This window comes from Epinephelus fuscoguttatus, linkage group LG21, assembly GCF_011397635.1.
Source record: "Epinephelus fuscoguttatus linkage group LG21, E.fuscoguttatus.final_Chr_v1".
Classification (NCBI taxonomy): domain Eukaryota; kingdom Metazoa; phylum Chordata; class Actinopteri; order Perciformes; family Serranidae; genus Epinephelus; species Epinephelus fuscoguttatus.
In genome coordinates this window covers 24,504,350-24,522,904 of record NC_064772.1, presented here as the reverse complement: position 1 = coordinate 24,522,904, position 18,555 = coordinate 24,504,350, and the positions used below count along the sequence as shown (strand labels likewise).

Sequence of the window (18,555 nt, the reverse complement as noted above, 5' to 3'; positions counted from 1 at the left end):
AGACAGAGGAAAGGACATGCAGCAAAGGGTCGAACCCAGGCCGCTGCGGCAACAGCCTTGTACATGGGATGCCTGCTCTATCCACCAAGCCACCGACGCCCCATGCTTCAATGTTTTCACAGTAAATCTACCTGCTTACATCCATGAACAATATGTGACTGTGTGTTTCACTAAAAATCTCAGAGCATTCTGAACTGAATTCTGCTTTTGTCAATATGTTCTCCGAGCTCGTCTGCTTCCAGAATCAACTCTAACAAGGGTCAAGCCAGTAGATAACAAACTGCAGGATATGAATCACAGAACAATGTTGATCTGCTCCTCAGAGGCAGCTGCTGCAGGAAAACCAGGGAGCTTATGGTGGACTAACAGAGGACCAGGACAGGACACAAAGTTGCAGCCGTGACAGCAGACAAACCTTTAAATATGGATGCTGCTGTAAAGAAGCTACGTACATATTCTAAAACATGGATGCTTCACATACACTTTCAGTCTAACAGCACAGACAATCTATACAGTCACCATAATTTCGAGATTTGTGTCACCAGTTCAGTATTTAACCAAATGTCTCCCGTCCTGTTCCTCAGGTATGATGTTGAATAATGGCTGGAAAGGTGTTTTCACATCATGATGTCACAGTGACCACCAAATGTAATATGTATATGTATATGTAATGTAATTTATTGTTGAGTCCAAGTAGACGTTTGAGATGAACTACAAAGAAACAAACTACAAAAATGGGCAACCAGTGACATAACTTGTCTTTAAATGAAAATCTTTGCCAAGAAGGAATACCAAATCAAATTCTTGTGTATAAAACAATTCGGTAACACTTGACTTGACGGTATCTGCATAAGGGTGACATGACACTGTCATAACTATGACATGACACTGTCATGAACTTGTCATAAACATTATGTACATGTCATTAAAGTTTATGACTGCTGTCATTAAGTGTCATTTGGTTTTTGTAATGACAAGTTGACATTGTTTGGGATGTCCTTATAATGACAACACAGTCACAGTTATGACAGTGTCATGTCACTCTTATGTAGATACCTTCAAGTCAAGTGTTACCAACAATCCTTTCTCTATTTATATTTGTTGGCTTAAATGTGGTTTTATCCAAATAAAAAAAGAGCAAAAGTCTGTCAGTTTAAAGGGTATTTATTGATAATTAAGGCACAACTGTACATCAGCGACACAGAGCTGATATTTTCACACAAGTAACAGTGAAGACTTATTCATGGCTTGTCAGTGCAAGGCAGTAGTGTAGTCGAGGGCTTAGCCTGGTGGGTAACACAGAGTGCAGTTGGTGAGCCAGGATACGTTGCTCTATCCACAATTCCATTAATGTATCAGAATAACAAATTCATGCATAGATGAATCAGAAAGTATTGAAAATATTACCATGGATACAATTATACAGATGTTAAATATGCTGGCTGATGTCACCAAACTCACCCTATCATATTTGAGTTTATTAACAGGAGTATGAGCTTATTGACAAAACGTTACATGTGCCTTATCAGAAAGTATTCAAGTATTGCAATTAACGTGTGACAATTAATCAACACACTCTGCTATCTATTGATGATGTCACCATATAACACACAGCTGGTCAGAAGTGACTCAGCGGCCTCTGAAGCATGTGAGTGATTAACAGAATGCAAACAGTCTGGTTCGACTCAAAGTCAGGCGGTCGAACATCAGATTAACTATCAGACACATTTTAAACCTCTTTGGTGACGCGGCACACATGCAGTCACTCTTTCACACAGACACAAAAACACAACCATACAGAACTCCATTCACTTGTTTGATCTAGCTCTATGCAGAAAACTGTATGTTAAGGACACAACAAGGATTTTGTTTTCCAGGACACGTCACCATGGACACCCTGCTACAGCTTTGTGCACGAGAATAAGGCCACTTCAGTTTAATGTAATGTATCCTGGTATGTAACTACCAAAAGAGATAACAACACACCTGTATTGCTACATCTGCAGTGCAATCATTTAAAAGGTAACACTCTTTCCCTGCATACTTGTAACCACCGTGATCATTATTACAGTCTGATATGATAATTTATACAGAACACTGACTGGTTAAAATCACACATTTCCATGTTTGTGAGAGCTTAATCTCAAGCTTTAATTTATGTTACTCTGACAGAGCTGAAAAAGTAAAGGAAATAAGTGATGTGTTAGAAATGTGCTCCGAGGAAACTGAGAATGTCTTCAGTCATAACAAGGAGGATTCATTGTGTGCAACAATCCTGCAGTTTTGGTTGGGTCTCTTCTACTATCTGGCCACTCTTGACATCCTCAGTGGCAGTTTTGGCATTTAGGATGGCATTTCTGGTTGTTGACGTTGCAGCGACATCCTCCGCTGGTGTCTCCAGCACCCTTGAAAAGCATCAGAGAAACAGTCAAGCTTTAACTTACCTTACAACAAATACTTTTTATAAGTTCCCCTCCAGACACATTTTAAATACTCTGCTATCATTAATACTTTGTTTAACGGGGTTTCCTCACATAAAAACAAAAAAATACTTTTGTTACTTTCTCCCTAATTAGAAACTCTGAATCTGGCCTTCACCCTGCGCACAACTGCTGCTTGCTGGAGATATTGCTTTCTGCTTTCTCCAGTGCTCAAACGAAGTGTGGTCTGGCTATACGAGACTAGCACTCACTTGAATGGTGAAAGACCAGCGTGCATTAAGATGGGTAACGTTAGCATTAGAGGGCACATAGGAGAGATTTAGCCATACGTGTCTGAGCCACAGTCAGACCCAGACTCAGATGAGGAGTCTGTTGCAGAGTCCTGCTGTTGGTCAGGTACCAGCAGGTATGCCACGAGTATGCCACCTATCTACCTATCTATGTATCTCTATATATATAAATTTACTAGTATGGACATGGGTAAAAATGAACTACTTTCAGGTGGGCAGCAGGTGAGAGCAAAACTTTTTTTTTCCCCAAAAAAATAAAACCAATGGGAAAAAAAAGCATGTACAGTGTATGTGTAATATTGTGACATCTAAATCAATATTATTAAGCTGCAAATCCTTTTATTTTTGACACAAGTCAAACCTTTGACCCCTTTGTCACATTCAACACTGACATGAAGGACTCCGGCCATGAAACTCTGCAGCTTAAGGATGAGGTGGCAGCGCACATCGAGATCAAGACACCCAGGGAGGATCCTTTATGAGGTTTTGTTGTGGTGGAAGGAGCATGCTAAAATGTTTCTTAACCTGGCAGCGATTGCACAGAATGTTTTTGCCATCTTGGCATCGAGCACAGCCAGTGAAAGAGACTTTTCCTCTGTTGGATTTGTAATATAAGGATTGAGAACCCAGCTTCATGTGAGTGACTGTAGACTGTGTGTGTGCGTTTAATCACGGGTTGGGGTCGAGTCATGGGACTTTTATTAACAGGTGCAGGCGGGTGAGGTTTTGACTCAGATATAATGACAGGTAACAGGTCGGTTCTGGTACTGAGCTTTGTGAATGTGGGTTGGTGTGGGTTTTCAAAAATAGACCTGTGAAGGGTCTGTTGTGCGCCAAAATCAGCAACTAGCGTAGGTGTCAAAATGCTAAGTGTAGTTAGCATCTTGAAACATAAAAGTATTGCACACTCTACTGTGGTTGCTGTCAAAACTTAGCAACACCAATGCAAACTCTGCTGTCTGCACTGACACGTCTGCTCTGCACTAGAGGATTTCTTCAGATTTCTTCGCTGGTGTTGTGTCAAAGTCTGTTCCCCTGTGTGTGTTTCCTATATTAAACAGCAAGCTTTTGAATATGTGATGTACCTAATCTGGCTTGTCTGGTGTACATTTACATCTAAGATTTAAGCCAAGCGCAGAGACATTGTCCCCTTTAGTAGAGGAATGTAAAAAAAAAAAACAAAAAAAAAAAACACCTCTCTGGTAACAAAACTTGCACAGATACAAGTCAGTATAGTCAAGTTGAAACATTTTAGGGGACATAAACACAAGAAAAACATGTTTTTGAATGGAGGCGGGCTTTAACCACCACGTTTTGGCTGTATATCCTCATTAGGGTCAAACTTTTATGACATATTAGAGGGACAATAACCACATTTGTTCTTAACCAGGGGTTTATGATCATACTTCCAAAGATGTAGACCACCTACAGAATGCAGCTCCTAAATCACAGTTTAAAATTCCCGAGGGTGTGGGAGATCAGGTAGGTACAATTCTTACCCTCGGTCCCCAGCGGGGTCCTCTGGTTACCCAGCAGATCTCAGTGTGACAGACAGTGCAGCGCAGCCAATCACATCCATCCCTCTTCTGCACAATGATGCCACACTGGGGACAGTGCATTGCCTCGCCTGACTGCACCAGAGTCTGTTTGTGAGACAGAAAATTAGTTTCCATTTCTCTCTGGGTTATTACATAATCTGTCACTGCACTCAGACATGGACTGATACTAACACTGTTCATGTAACAGCAGCTCCAAAAACAGTGACACACAGCTTAAAGGGGCGCTCTCTTTCCCTTACAGTGTGTACACATATACATGAGGGTATTACAGCTTGCCTTGAGTAGATGTGTTGTCCTCCTGGCAGCTGAGTCATTTATAGCGCGGGCTGCAAGGTCATCCTGGTATTGCTTACAGTTCATTCCCTCATGGATAGACTGAGAGGAGAAAAATAGAAACAGGGACTGAAAAAGGTGCCATCATTTTTTTTTATGTCTCTGATGTATAAATATAGAAACACTTCTGTCTTTAAACAGCTGTTAGCTTGAAGAGACGAGACCAAGTTAAACCATGTGATGACTTTCACATGTGTGGTGTCCATTGCCTCTTTCAAGGGACTTCTTGTTTTTGATTAGCTCTGACAGACTGATTAGTGAAGGGTACAACCTTTACCTCTATCTGTACCATGGTTATGCATTCACTTATATCAACATTTAATGCACAATCTTGTGTGTTTCAGTAAACCAAGACATTTTCCTATAAACTATGAGAGTAAAGGATCAATACTGTAGTATTCGTGTGTATTGTGCACATATTTTATACCTTGCAAATCAGGCAGTTGTGTTTCCTGCAGACAGGGCAGTGGAAGACATTGACTATGTCCTCATACACACACCAGCCCGGACAGTCCGGGGTGGCACAGTGGTAGCTGCCCTCACATCGAGACTCTGCCACTGACAGGCCTCTCTGCAGCCAGCGCTCATACTCTTCTGCTGGCACCAACTGTGAAGGAGCAAAGGAAAGAAATTGCTCCTCAAACAGAGGCTACATTCAAACCGTCGCCTGTCATCAGCAGTCCTGGTTGGATCACAGTTTATTGGTTCACATTTAGCAGCTGCGAAGGCTGGCGAACTGTTGCCTCATACTGCTGAAGCAACTAAATGCTGTCCACAGGAAAAGAGGCCAAAGTCTGGGCTATAAAAAAACAAGTAGCAGAGCAGTAGCTCCAGCTTCTTGGCTGGTACTGACAGTGATGAAATGAGCTTCTCCATTTAATGCACAGTAATAATTTAGGCGCTAGTTTTAAAGGCACAGTGTCTTATGTGTGAGAGTTAATGCTGTGTGTGTTGGTGTGACTCACAGCTCTGATCTCCCTCTCCTGCAGGGAGCAGGAGCAGGAATATGTGTCATCTCTGTAGGGACAGGCCACCTCCGGCTCCTCGCTCAGCATGATGACTGAGCATAAGCACTCCCTGGGTAGACACACACACACGCACACACAGACAGTCCCAATCATGAGAAACATCTTAGATATTCAATCAGACTAAAGACAAAATATGAGCTTTACATCTGCCTCATTCTCAAAACCCTCTCTCTTTTTCTACCTCTCTTGATATCTTACCTGCAGAAGCAGTGGAGACACTCCCTCAGCAGCACCCCCTCTCCAGGCTTCAGGTCCACGTAGCAGATCCGACAGTCCACAGGCTCCGGGTTAGGCAGCAGGTCCTGTCCGTCCATCATCACTAGCCGGGCAAAATTCTCACTGCGCTCCTCTTCCCTTGCCTGGCACAAGGGGTGGTGTTGTTGAGAGGGTTAAACCTATAGTGCTTAATCTGTTCCCCTTCAGTTTACATTATAGAGGCACATTCTCAGCTAAATTTACACAGTCACAATACAGATGTGCACACACACTAACTGTGTACAAACATTTTATTTCAATCTGTTTCACAGAGTATATACAATTACAAGTGCAAAATTACCAATCAGGCTAATACATTCAATTTAGAGGCAACTTCTACTCTTTAGGAGTCATTAAAAAATCACTTGATGCTGACAGTCAGCAGTGATCATGATTATGGATCAATATAGGAAAAAGTCTTCAATGACCTTTCACTACAGTTTGACCAATCCAAATTGCCAGGGGCTTGTACCACGAAGTAAGATTAGTTGCTTAGTGAGATATCTTGGGCAAAGCTGGCTCATTTTTAACTGTGGTGGATGAGCATGGTAACCTACACTGCACGGCTGCTCCGGAGCAGGTTAGCCAATCAGCTCACCAGCGAAACAGAGTCCTCATTCCTACAGGATCCTGACAGGGACAAAGTTTACGAGTAGTGAAGCCAGGTAACTCCACAAGAGCCAGAGTAAGTTGAACTTGCTTTGTAATACAAGCCCCAGGGCCAAAAAGCATCAGTGTGTTTATTTGACAAAGAAAATCAATCTTTTCCAAAAGTCAATATTGGCCTCTAACATCCAGTATCGGTTAGATTCTACTTTTCACCAGCACAGTTTGCACATTTTCCTAAAATGTGTCATCAGCTGTTTTCATACTCTACTGTAAGGTCTAACAAACATGAAAAACCAGAGGCCAGGGATGCACCTGTGTCACCACCTGATTAGGCTGCTATAAGCCTTAAAGGGACAGTTAGCCCCAAAATCAAAAATACATATTTTACCTCTTACCTGTAGTGCTATTTATCAATCTATATGGTTTTGGTGTGAGTTGCTGAGTTTGGGAGATATTGCTTGTAGAGATGTCTGCCTTCTCTGGAATGTAATGGAACTAGATGGCATTCGACTTGCGGTTTTCAAAGCTACCAAAAAACCCCCCCTGCAAAACGAAACAGCAAAGTCTCTTGACTGAAATCATTACCCAGTTACACAAGTTAACCCACAGACCTTGTTATGAGCAGTTTTAAGTAGAAGCTATAAACAGCACTACAGGCAAAAGCAATAATATTTGATTTTTGGGCGAACTGTCCCTTTAAATAGGCTTTGGTCATATCAGTGCATCTCAAATGAGCTCTTTAACCTACATTCAACTTCAGGATTGAAATAACAGAACCATATGCTTTCAGTTGAAGCATAAAGACGTACAGACATAGACTTGTGCATGATAACTTCCTATGTGATATAAAAGTGAGTGTCTGAAGAGTGCAAAGGAAACGGTGATACAAGTTCAAACAGTCTGTGACTGAAACATAAATAAACATGGTGCGTAATGTACGCCTGTGTCTGTGTGTGTTCAGTAGTCCTGGTCCAGGTTATACAGGAGTGAGTTGTTTTGAGCCCCAGCACTCCTCAGCACCTCTCTTCTCCCTTTCTCCTTCAAAAAAACAGAGACAGAAGAGAAGAGAGTCAACCTGAGAGAGCCTGAGAATTTGAATTCAAATGTCAACTTTGAATCAATGTCTTACGTCGCCCTCCTTAGTATTTTGTCCAATTTGGGGCCCAGTGTTGCCTTGCAGCTTTTTTATTTTGACAAAATATTATTTGACCCACGCTTGTTGTTGAACCTATGTAACTGTCACCAAATAGTACGCCAAAATACGGTTTTACTCTAAGTATATATGGGTGTATGACTGTATATCTAAGACTGTAGGTGCACGGTAAGTTTGATGGTACAGTTAGTTTCTCATACCTGCTGGTATTGTCTCATCGCCTCCTTCTCCTGCTGGATCCGTCTGAGTTCCAGTGCATCAGGTCGGTACCCCCCCGGGATGACATAGCTCTCGGGGCGGTTTGTACTGCAGATTTCACAGCCCGGCCGCGTTGGCTTGTTAATGTAAGTGCAAGAAGGGCAAGACCAACCCTGAGGCACAGAGAAGTGTGGTAAAGAGTAGATTTAACTTGATCAAATGGCTCTTTTCTTATGACATATCTTATTGAAACATTAACAAGTTTTGAACATTGTGTGAATAAAAAAACTTTCCTCTGATTAAACTGCTGCCTATTACCTGGGTGGAGACTGTGCTGGGGCTCAGCGCTTCATTGAGTTGTGGCATCTCTAGGTTGATGAGATCTCTGATCTCAACGATGTTTCCTCTCTCTGACCCACCTGAAACATTTATGAAGAAAACCTAGAATTACCGCCTCTGCGCACCAGTCACGTTTCTCTTGAAGCTGACATCCATGTCTGCAAAAACAGGAACACTTACAGCACATAACATCTATACAAGCACAGTTTCAAGGTGGACACCCAAGATAAGTGTCATCAATTAAGTATCCCCTCTGTTCCTGAGATATGACATTGAATAATGGCCAGAAAAGTGTTTTTGCAGAACATTGTGTTATCACAGTAAACTTGACCTTTGACCTTTCAGATATAAAATATCACCACTTCATTATTTTATCCTATGAGACATTTGTATGAAATTTTGTCATAATTAGCTATTGTATTCTTGAATTGTAACCAAAAACATATTCCATGAGGTCACACCAACCTTGACCTTTGAACGCAAAATTCTAATCAGTTTATTCTTCAGTCCAGGTGGACGTTTGTGTCAAATTTGAAGAAATTCCCTTAGATGTTCTTGAGATATCTTGTTCATGCGAATGAGACAGAAAGGTCACAATGACACTGACCTTTGACCACTAAATTCTAAGCAGTTCATTATCAAGTGGACGTTTGTGCCAAATTTGCAGAAACTCCCTCAAGGTGTTCTTGAGATGTCATGTTTACAAGAATGAGACAGATGAGGTCAAGTAGACTTGACCTTTAAACTATGACCACCTAATCTAGTCAGTTCATTCAAGTCCAAGTGGACATTTGTGCCAAATTTGACGAGATTCTTGACGGGTTCTTTAGATATCATGTTCACAGGGATGGGATGAATGGACAGATAGACAAACAGATGGAACAAGATGCAAATACTTTTGCAATTGGTGCTATATGACCAGAAAAGGGCTGTGGCATTCCCTTTTGCTAAAGAAGCAGAAAACATGCACCACTCCTGACCGGTAAAAGCTCCCGCTGGTAGATGAAATCATGCAAGTTGCCCATCAGGAAAAAATATGGCAGCTGGCATGTAACAAATGATCTCATATTACAGATTACCAGTAAGCTAAAAACAACAACAACAACAAAAAAACGGCAACACAGCAACGGAATTGTGGTTTATATTTAATCAGCACTGCCTAGCTTTACAACTTCTTTGTGTACGTGGCAGTGGGCAGACAAAAATAAGGGAACTGCTATCTTTAGATTGAGCAACAGGCCTTGAGCCAGCGAAATGAGTAGGGGGATCTGGGTGCCGACAGGATGGAGGGAAGGTTACCACAGTTAATTTACACATACTACCCACAGTGGCATGATACAGAGCTGGTTGAAAAATCGGCAAATTTATTTGTAGTGTATGTAAGTGCATATCTTTCTACAATATAACAATTTCTGTCAGAGGTTCCCACTGTCTGTTCCACTAACATTCTTTGTCTATTTTTAATTCATTAGAAATTGGTCTAAAAGAAAAAACACTTCACTTTCAGATGTAATACATCATGTTTAACAACATTAGATTGTTACATTTACATTTCTACTTTTTGCATTTTTGCTAACGCCCTCACTCACCAGTTTTGCCGCTGGTGTGCAGTCTGGGAGGCAGGGTGGTGTAAGGCCTCCGCTCCAGAGACGAGGGGCCATTTGCAGAGGTAGCAGGGAGGGGAGAGGTGGTGAGAGACAGAGATGGAGAACTGAGGAGGAGGGCACTCTCTTGGTCCTGATGGAAAACTTGGCGAGTCAAACGAGCGTGACGGGCAGACAGGAGGTACAAGAAGGCTGTGTCGCCGTCCTGACGAACCCCATACGAGGCCAGAGAGCGCTGGTCGGTGCAGAGACACTGGCCAATCACCCAGCGCTGCACCCGAGGGTGGAAGCCATACTCAAGAAACATCTGAGATGGTAGAAAACCAGAAGAAAGACAAAGACAGTTCTGTAAGGCAAATGTGACTTGGGATTTTGGGCTACATAAATAAAACTGACATGACATGATTCTTTCAGGACACAAATGAAGAAGGAAAGATGCAGTCTCCAGACTAACCTGCTGTTTCAGCGCTGCGGTTGTCATATGAGGGAGAACTTTCACAGTGACACAACAGGATGAAGAAGAATCCTCAACTGCAACAGTCAAGCTGTTAGATAAAATGAAAGACAAGCTGTTAGCCCCACCGTCTGTATAAACTGTGCAGTAATCTACTTTATATCACATCTTAAAGGTCCAGTGTGTAGGATTTAAGGGGAACACATTGTCATAAATGGAATGTAATGTAATAGGTACATTTTATTTAGTGTATAATCACCTGAAAAAAAAATTGTTGTGTTTTCGTTACCTTAAAATGAGCCGTTCATATCTACTTTGGTGTTTTTACCGCTTTAAATCACCAATTCTGTTTGTTTTGGAGAGGAAGAGACCTCTGCGAATAATACAGCTCACAGTAAAAACTTCCTGACCGTCTGGATTAAAAAAAGGTGAGCACACATTAAGTTATCAGAGAAGAAGAGGGAGCACATAATAACGTAATGGGTGAGCCACCCGTCTCCGAGATGCCAAACAGCGTCAGAGAGACACTGACTTGTAGCGTGAAACTGCTTTATTTAGTGTTTTTAATGGTTTTAATTACCTGGTCCGTTTGTTTCAGAGAAGAAGAGACCTCTGCGGATAATTCAGCTCATGGTAAAAAAAAAACCCTGAACGTAAACACTGAAGGAATTCACGCTGGAAGAAGTTCTAGCTGACAGCAATCTGTAATTTACCACTAGATGCCACCAAATCCCCCTAAATCTTACACACTTCACCTGTAAAATATATAATTTAACACTTACTGACCACCAATCTTGTTAGTGAAATCATAATTCAGGGTTCCCACTCATTTTTACAGATGAATTTTCAAAGCTTTTCTGAAACATTTTACCCATGATTTTATCCAAGTAGTTTAAAATAGACAGGCCTACACAGCGATACAGCCGTACATTATCAAACAAGCACTTTCCAGGCATTTGCAGAGAAGCAAACTGCTTGTGTTTGATAACTTTACCCACTCATTAGACACTCACACCGCCATGTCCTTATAGGGGTATAGAAAAACCAAAGATCCTGTAGATGGCAATGGAATTTGACCTGGTGATTCAATCAGATATGTCTTCTTGATTTAATCACCAGGGATTGTTTAGCTAAGTGCTGCTTGTAAATAACCTGTTAATAGCCAACTATTTGATCTAGAATGAGATTTAGTTGGAGACGACAGTCTGATGCTGCTTTACCAGGTATATCAACCTTTCTTTGTCTGTAGGCCACTTTTGCAAATTGCCAGGAGGCCAGGGGCCAGTAAATAAACAAACATAAATAATTAATACATAAATAATTAATTAGGAATCCTCCTCTGTCAGTTTTTTGTGGGTAATTAAGCTCTATTCGAGTGTCTTTTTATGCACCCTGGCACTTTAATTACATACAAAGTACAAATAAATGAATAAAAATAAATCCCAGTGTGAATTCATTTGAATTTTTTGTAAATTAGAAAATGGTCGGAGGGCTACCTAGCACCCTATCGAGGACCAGATTTGGCCCACAGGCCACAAGTTGAGTATCAGTGTGCTATATTGTATGGCTGTACTGCAGCAGCCTTCCACTCAAGCAGCTGTCCATCTGTCACCAGCATGATTTAACAATTAACCACACTAACAGTGAATATTCAGTTTCGTAAGTGTCTCAAATCTCAGTGTGAAAGTGTTTCCACATTTTCCCATTTCTCTCTTTATGTGACATCATGTTTCTTTCCCCCAAAAAGAGGCATGCAGCCTTGGCGATGATGCAATGCCGGTCTGGTCTGTGTATCACATCATACTAGTGACGTTTTATTGGTCACACAACGCAGCACTAGATTATAAATAAGTAATAAAAGAAACATATTTTGTGAAACAAGAGACATGGTTTGGGATTATTATCAACACATTTTAAAAAATGGCCAAAACAGTGTGTATTCAAAACTTTTACAGATCTAAAGTCTTTTGATTTCTAACCAATTCCAGGCCTGGAAAAGAGTTCATAACTTTTCCAGGTATTCCATGACTGTGGGAACCCTGATAATTGATAATGACAAAGCTCGTACTTGATTTCAGTGTCTTCATATTCTTTGGCAGAGGGCTGAATCTTGAGCGCCGCATGTTGTCGAGCGAGGGTGGCAGCGAAGACAGAAGCCGACTGCATGTCACCTGCTTCTATGGCTCGGGTCAGCTCTATGCAGGTGTCCTCTACAGATGGATACACACACACACACACACACACACACACACACACACACACACACACACACACACGGAAACACAGACAAGCCCTAACAAGTGAACCCATGGGCAGGTGTGTGCAGAGGATGTTGCCATACCTCCAAACAGCCACTAGAGGGCTAAAAATGATTAAATGAATGAATGAATGAATAAAATGAGTGAAGGAATCAGTGAATTAGTGACATCACATCTGAAATAAATAATCATATAATCATTTATAGTGAAGGGAAGATGTGTGCACACCTGTTCTTTGCAAGGCCAAGGTGCTCTGGTGCTGGAGACCATCCAGGGGGAGCTGTGGGCCGTTATCTTGAGGGGCGACTGCCGAAGAGAAACGTCAAAACAACAAAAAGCATTGTGTTAACTTCATCATTCACATGTATGTGAGTGAGTAAACAAGAACATGTTGTGTAAGTAAGCACAGACCAATTTACTGACTTCCCTCTGAAGCCAAAATATGAAGCTTGGTCACAGTGGTTGAGATTAACTGCAGTGATGTTACCAAGCACTGAGCAGGGCAGTGAAGAGCTCTTTTGTTCAAATAAATAAATAAATAACCAGCTCAATTCGCATGAACTAGGTTCACTAAAGGGCAGATGGTTTCCACAGAATCATAACAATCAGGGGGTTTCTACGACGACGTACTACACGTCTGAAAAAGCTCACAGGATCCTGTCACGAGGTATCAAATATTTACACTTCCAAATCATTTTGCTGTGGCTGTTATCTTAAAGAACAGTGAGTGTTTAACAAGGACGACTGACCTCTGTGCGCTTCTCTCAGTGACGACATGACCACCGTAGCCCACTCGTGGGCCTCTTGCTCACAGCGGAAGTTGAAGCTGATGCGGTCATGTGGAGGTGCTGCCAAACTCAGCTCGTGGCACTTGGGGGACTTCACCTCATAGTTTACTGTCCTCAGATCAAACTCAGCGATGGTCTGGAGAAAGAGGAAGAGAAAGCAGAATGAGTGGAGATGAGGTTGGAGGAATTGGGGAAGGTAAATGAATCATAGGTTACGTAATATATATGTGCAAAAAGGCAACTACATGCATTACTACACGTGTGGACTTGGATTGATTAATACATAAATTAAACATCTTATTATACTGTAACAAACTTAAAGGAATACATCACCCACAAAAATCCCCATTTGTTTCAGTTAGTCAGGTTGTGTTACCTTGAATTCATGAAGTAAACTTTGTTTTTCTTGCATGCCTCCACAGAAAACAGCAACATATTAATTTATTGATTCTTTAAGGACAATGTTTAACAGCACAACTCGTGTAGTATAATCCAAGTCTCATGTATCCTTCTCAGTACTTCCAAAAGCATTTTCACAAAAAAAAACTTACTGGAGAGTCTGGCTTTGACGAGAGCATAGATTAGCTTCACATTCAGTTCAGTTTTAAACAGGAAGGTTATAGGGAAAATACACGTGTTTGGGAAGTAGTGAGCATACGACTGGATGCATGAGACTACCAGTTTTCTACCAGAATTCAAGGCAGCATGTCATGAATAATTTACATACAATTGGTCATTTAGTGGATGAGGTAGTCCTTTAAATATAGATGCACTGAGAACATGTCAAACAATAAAACAGATATTATATGTTGTAAATGTAGAACTGATAACATCTGTTTAAAGCTGCTAATTTGCGCGGCATAATACTGGGAGGTGTTTCTCATATTTTCCAACCAAATTTAAGATGAAAGCAGACTAGATATACGAAATACCCTCATGTGTAATGCCATGCAATTCAGCAGCACCACACACTACAGCCTCCAAACTAAACCATAATGTTAAATCTACAACAGTTTCAGCAAAAACAACTATTATCAACTTCATGAATGTTGCATTTATTGCAGAATTTCTGCATTAGAAAGCTTCAGTTTTAGCTCAGTGTACCCACATCACTGGGACTGAATGTAGCTGCAATAGCACTTGTTAAAAAGATTGCAACGAATTGATGACCAATATTAAAAGACAAGTTGATTTCAGGCTTGATGGTGCATTGTGCAAACACAGTGGCCTAAACCCTCGTCCTCTCAGTGATTTCTAACCAAGGGGTTGGAAGCCTCCATGTGTCAGGAGCCAAATCTGAGGGGTCCCTATGATTATTAATAGGGTAATAAAGAAGGAAATAGTCTATCTCTCTATTCTTAGCTTTATTAATGTGTAAAACTGGACATTTTACCTCTTCAGGCCTGTAATTATATCTAAATATACAGTCATTTACAACCTGTAATGGGAGATAATGCGCCTATATTGCATTGTATCAGGAACTGTTTATTATTTATGAGAGAAAAGGGGGTGATACAAAGTGGGGGAGGCACTCTATATAGTACTGGGAAGAGAGTTGTCTTTTTTGGTTTGGCTGAGCCAAGGGACATTCAACTTTAAATGGTCTTATTTTGTAGTTATTTTAAATACCCTCAGAACCCCAAAACCCACAACCCATCTTTTCTTTAATAAAATCCTAAATCACACCATTTATCAGAGTCATAAACTGTGAAATATGGTTATTTGTTTCGAGGGAGAGACATGGTTTTCCCCCAGTCACTCAGGAAAGCTCAAAGAAAAGTATTTGTAGCTCCAGGGAGGGTCGTGATAAGTTTATATGGCTCTGCAGTGCTGAATTACCTACTGGGCAAACTTCTCAACAGCCCTGACCTTCACAGGACCCAAAGACTCCAGGTTTACTGTGTGACGATGACTTTGACATTACTGCAAGTTATTTTGATAATATGTACCAAGGGATGCACCATAATATCGGCCCGTCATTGGTATCGGCCACTGTTGGCTTTGAAACATCTGTAACAGTTATCAGCATATCGGATATCAGCGACAAATCCAATATCATGCATCCCTAATTTTATCCCATCTGGCCACCCTGTCTAGTAATGGGAAAATTTATACCTTTATTGTTACATTTGATATTATGCTTATACATGTTGCATGTTCCTAAATAAATGTCCTGAAACAAATGACAACAATAACTGGCCCTGGTAACAAGCCAGTAAGGGACTGTACTTTACTTATCAGAGTTGGAAGGTGGCTGGGGTGTGAGTTCATTTTTTATTTTATTTTTTAAATAACATGACAAATATTTTTCCTTAAGCCTCCCTGAGTGACTAGGGGAAAATGCATGACCCTCCTTTCACCAAAAATAACCTTATTTCACAGTCTCTGGCAGTGATAAATGGTGTGATATTGGAGATTTTTTTTTACAGAAAACACGCCTTTAAAAATGAACAAGCAGGTTTTGGGCTTCTGAGAGTATTTAAAATGAATAAAAAATACATCATATAGGGACGACGGTAGCTTGGTGGATAGTGCCACAACCCATTTACAGAGTTGCTGCAGGCTCAACTCCAGCCTGCGGCCCTTTGCTGCATGCCATTCCCCACTTTTTTTGTCCATTTCACACTATCCTGTCCAAAAAAAAGGCCAAATTTAAAAAAAAAAAAGAAAAAAAAAAAAGACCATTTTAAGTAGAATGACAGTCCCTTAAACCAAATGTTAAAAAAAAAAACAACTCTCTCTAATGCTTAAAAATGATGTGAAGTGCCTCCTCTGTTTTGCACCATCCCCTCCCTTCTCATAAGTCAGGAACAGTCCCTAAATTTGAAGTTTTGTGTCATCGTATTTCCAAACACTAAATCCATGCACCGAGTAAGGGGTTATATTTAGCATTAAAAGTCTTACTGTGGACGTATTTTTATAGATTTGGGGTGTTTCCCACTCACACACACATCACAACAAGCCCCACAGTGCTGCTGTGCACTCACCACACTCCTGCCAGCCCCGCTGCTGTCCTGGAGCGACAGCCGGAATTCCCCGGATTTCCCCGGGTCCATGCTCAGCTGTAGGCGAAGTGACTCATCACCTGCTCCAGGAAGACACAGCGGCCGAATACCGGAATGGCACACCGACACCCGAACCGACATGAGGACGGTGTGGCAGCCAAGTTGTGCCTGCGAGGCCCCATAGTGAGCGGGGAGGGCGGCGGACTGGTCCGCAGTGTAGCCCGGGCTGTGAGTCCACCCGCCTGAACTCAGCGACATCCTGCCGACTGACTCATGTAGGAAACAAACACACGGGGCCCGCTGGGTTGTTTACCCCCCTGTTGTTTACCTGCCCTTTGATTTGAGGATCCTGTCACGATGTTTCTTACATTGTATCCCGTCGCTGGGTGTTCAATAGCCACACTGATAACAGGAAACAAGTGCGTAGTCACTCAACTGTTTGGAGCGACTTCCAAAACTCCAGCAGGAGGTTTCACTTCTTCTTCTTCCGTCTTCGCTTCAGCGTCGTCTCAGGCAGATTTGGTGCTCCTGTTTGGCTGCGGAGCAATAATAGTGTTCCTCTGGGTGTCCCAAACCTTTAAACCATCAAAGTTACTGACAATAATTCCACACTGGTGACGCTGGGTATGTTGTTGATGCGAATGCTTTCGCTTCGTATTGCGCATGCGTTGTTTGTAAACGGACGGTTGTCTTCTTCGTTGAATTTAAACGGCAGCTGTCGTTCTTACTGTCGCACTACTGCCACCTTCTGGAGGTGGTTAACTCCTACAGCAGGGATACTCGACTTGCATTGCCTGGGGACCACTTTGAAAAATGTCAGGAGACCAGGGGCCAGTCGCAGCCCACATATTAAATTCAATTCATTTTATTTATAAAGCACCAATATAACAAATCACAAGTTGCCTCAGAGGGCTTTACAGCAACTGGACCCTCACAGCAGATAAGGAAAAACTTCCCCAAAAACCCTTTAACGGGGAAAAATGGTAGAAATCTCAGGAAGAGCAACTGAGGAGGGATACCTCTTCCAGGACGGACAGACGTCCAATAGATGTCGTACAGAACAGGTGAAGATAATAAATTTGCAGTAATCCATATGACAAAATGAGACATAATGAAAGACAGAGAGAGAGTGATACAGGACCATTTTAGTAATAATGTTATAATAATAATACCAGTAATTGTGGTACAATATGATGTAGGTATATATTAATATACAATAGTATATGTATGCGACAATAATGTGCGTATAACAGTAGTAGTAGGAGGCATCAGGCAGTACCACGGCAGCAGCATAACCACGACACACGATCCAGGCAGAGCCGTGATTCGAGGGAACCTGCCAGACAGTGCAGCAAAAAGGCTCTGGAGAAAAAGCCAAGTTAGCGACATGCAGTAATAGGACGTGAATGTTAGCAAATGAAGAACCAACTTTCAGAAACTGAGGAGACAGTGGAAAGGAGGTGTATTATAGGAGGTCCCCTGGCAGACTAGGCCTATGTCAGCCTAACTAGGGGCTGGTCCAAAACAAGCCTGAGCCAGCCCTAACTATAAGCTTTATCAAAGAGGAAAGTCTTAAGTCTAGTCTTAAATGTGGAGACGGTGTCTGCCTCCCGGACCACAACAGGAAGATGATTCCACAGGAGAGGAGCCTGATAGCTGAAGGCTCTGGCTCCTGATCTACTTCTTGAGACTTTAGGGACCATGAGTAACCCTGCGTTCTCCAAGCGCAGTGTTCTGGTGGGATAATATGACACTATGAGCTCTCTAAGATATGATGGAGCCTGACCATTTAGAGCTTTATAAGTTAACAGCAGGATCATTCAGACACATTTTACTTATTTGGAGAGTTCTAGACCCATCTACCCAGTCTACTTATCAGATATACCTGACAAATGAATCAAGAAAACCCATCATGGCAGCTGAAACTTGATATTAAAAAATAAGTTCCTTTATTTAAAGAGAAGCAATGTTGTAAAGTCTGTTGAGGAAGCAGGTTGAAATGCAACTTTCATTCCAGTCAGTGTACCATCAAATTAAAATGGTTGAATGTTTCATTAGAAATGACAAAAACATTTGGTTTGATTTTCTAACATTTTCATGAATATTGGTGGTAGAGAGTTATTTAAAATGTGACTCTGATATTTCGAAGGTACCTGCAAGCACAACCTAACTTCACAGTCCCAATTTGTGATAAATTACTTTTTGTCACAAAGAATGGATGAAGACAGGCATCTTGTCTAT

The 18,555-nt window shown here is 41.5% G+C and overlaps 1 protein-coding gene across 1 annotated transcript; it reads right to left on the bottom strand.

The window, feature by feature from the left end:
• Positions 1 to 1,148: 1,148 nt before the first annotated feature.
• On the bottom strand, positions 1,149 to 16,994 carry shrprbck1r (sharpin and rbck1 related). Its single transcript, XM_049564650.1, has 14 exons — positions 16,297 to 16,994; positions 13,271 to 13,445; positions 12,750 to 12,827; positions 12,332 to 12,473; positions 10,264 to 10,354; positions 9,795 to 10,116; positions 8,185 to 8,285; positions 7,869 to 8,039; positions 5,850 to 6,010; positions 5,589 to 5,700; positions 5,051 to 5,230; positions 4,567 to 4,665; positions 4,231 to 4,374; positions 1,149 to 2,405 (listed from the first exon to the last, which is right to left on the bottom strand). The coding sequence occupies exons 1-14, from the start codon at positions 16,570 to 16,572 to the stop codon at positions 2,325 to 2,327; spliced, it is 2,133 nt and encodes a 710-aa protein (XP_049420607.1). The 5' UTR covers positions 16,573 to 16,994; the 3' UTR covers positions 1,149 to 2,324.
• Between the last annotated feature and the right edge of the window lie 1,561 nt (positions 16,995 to 18,555).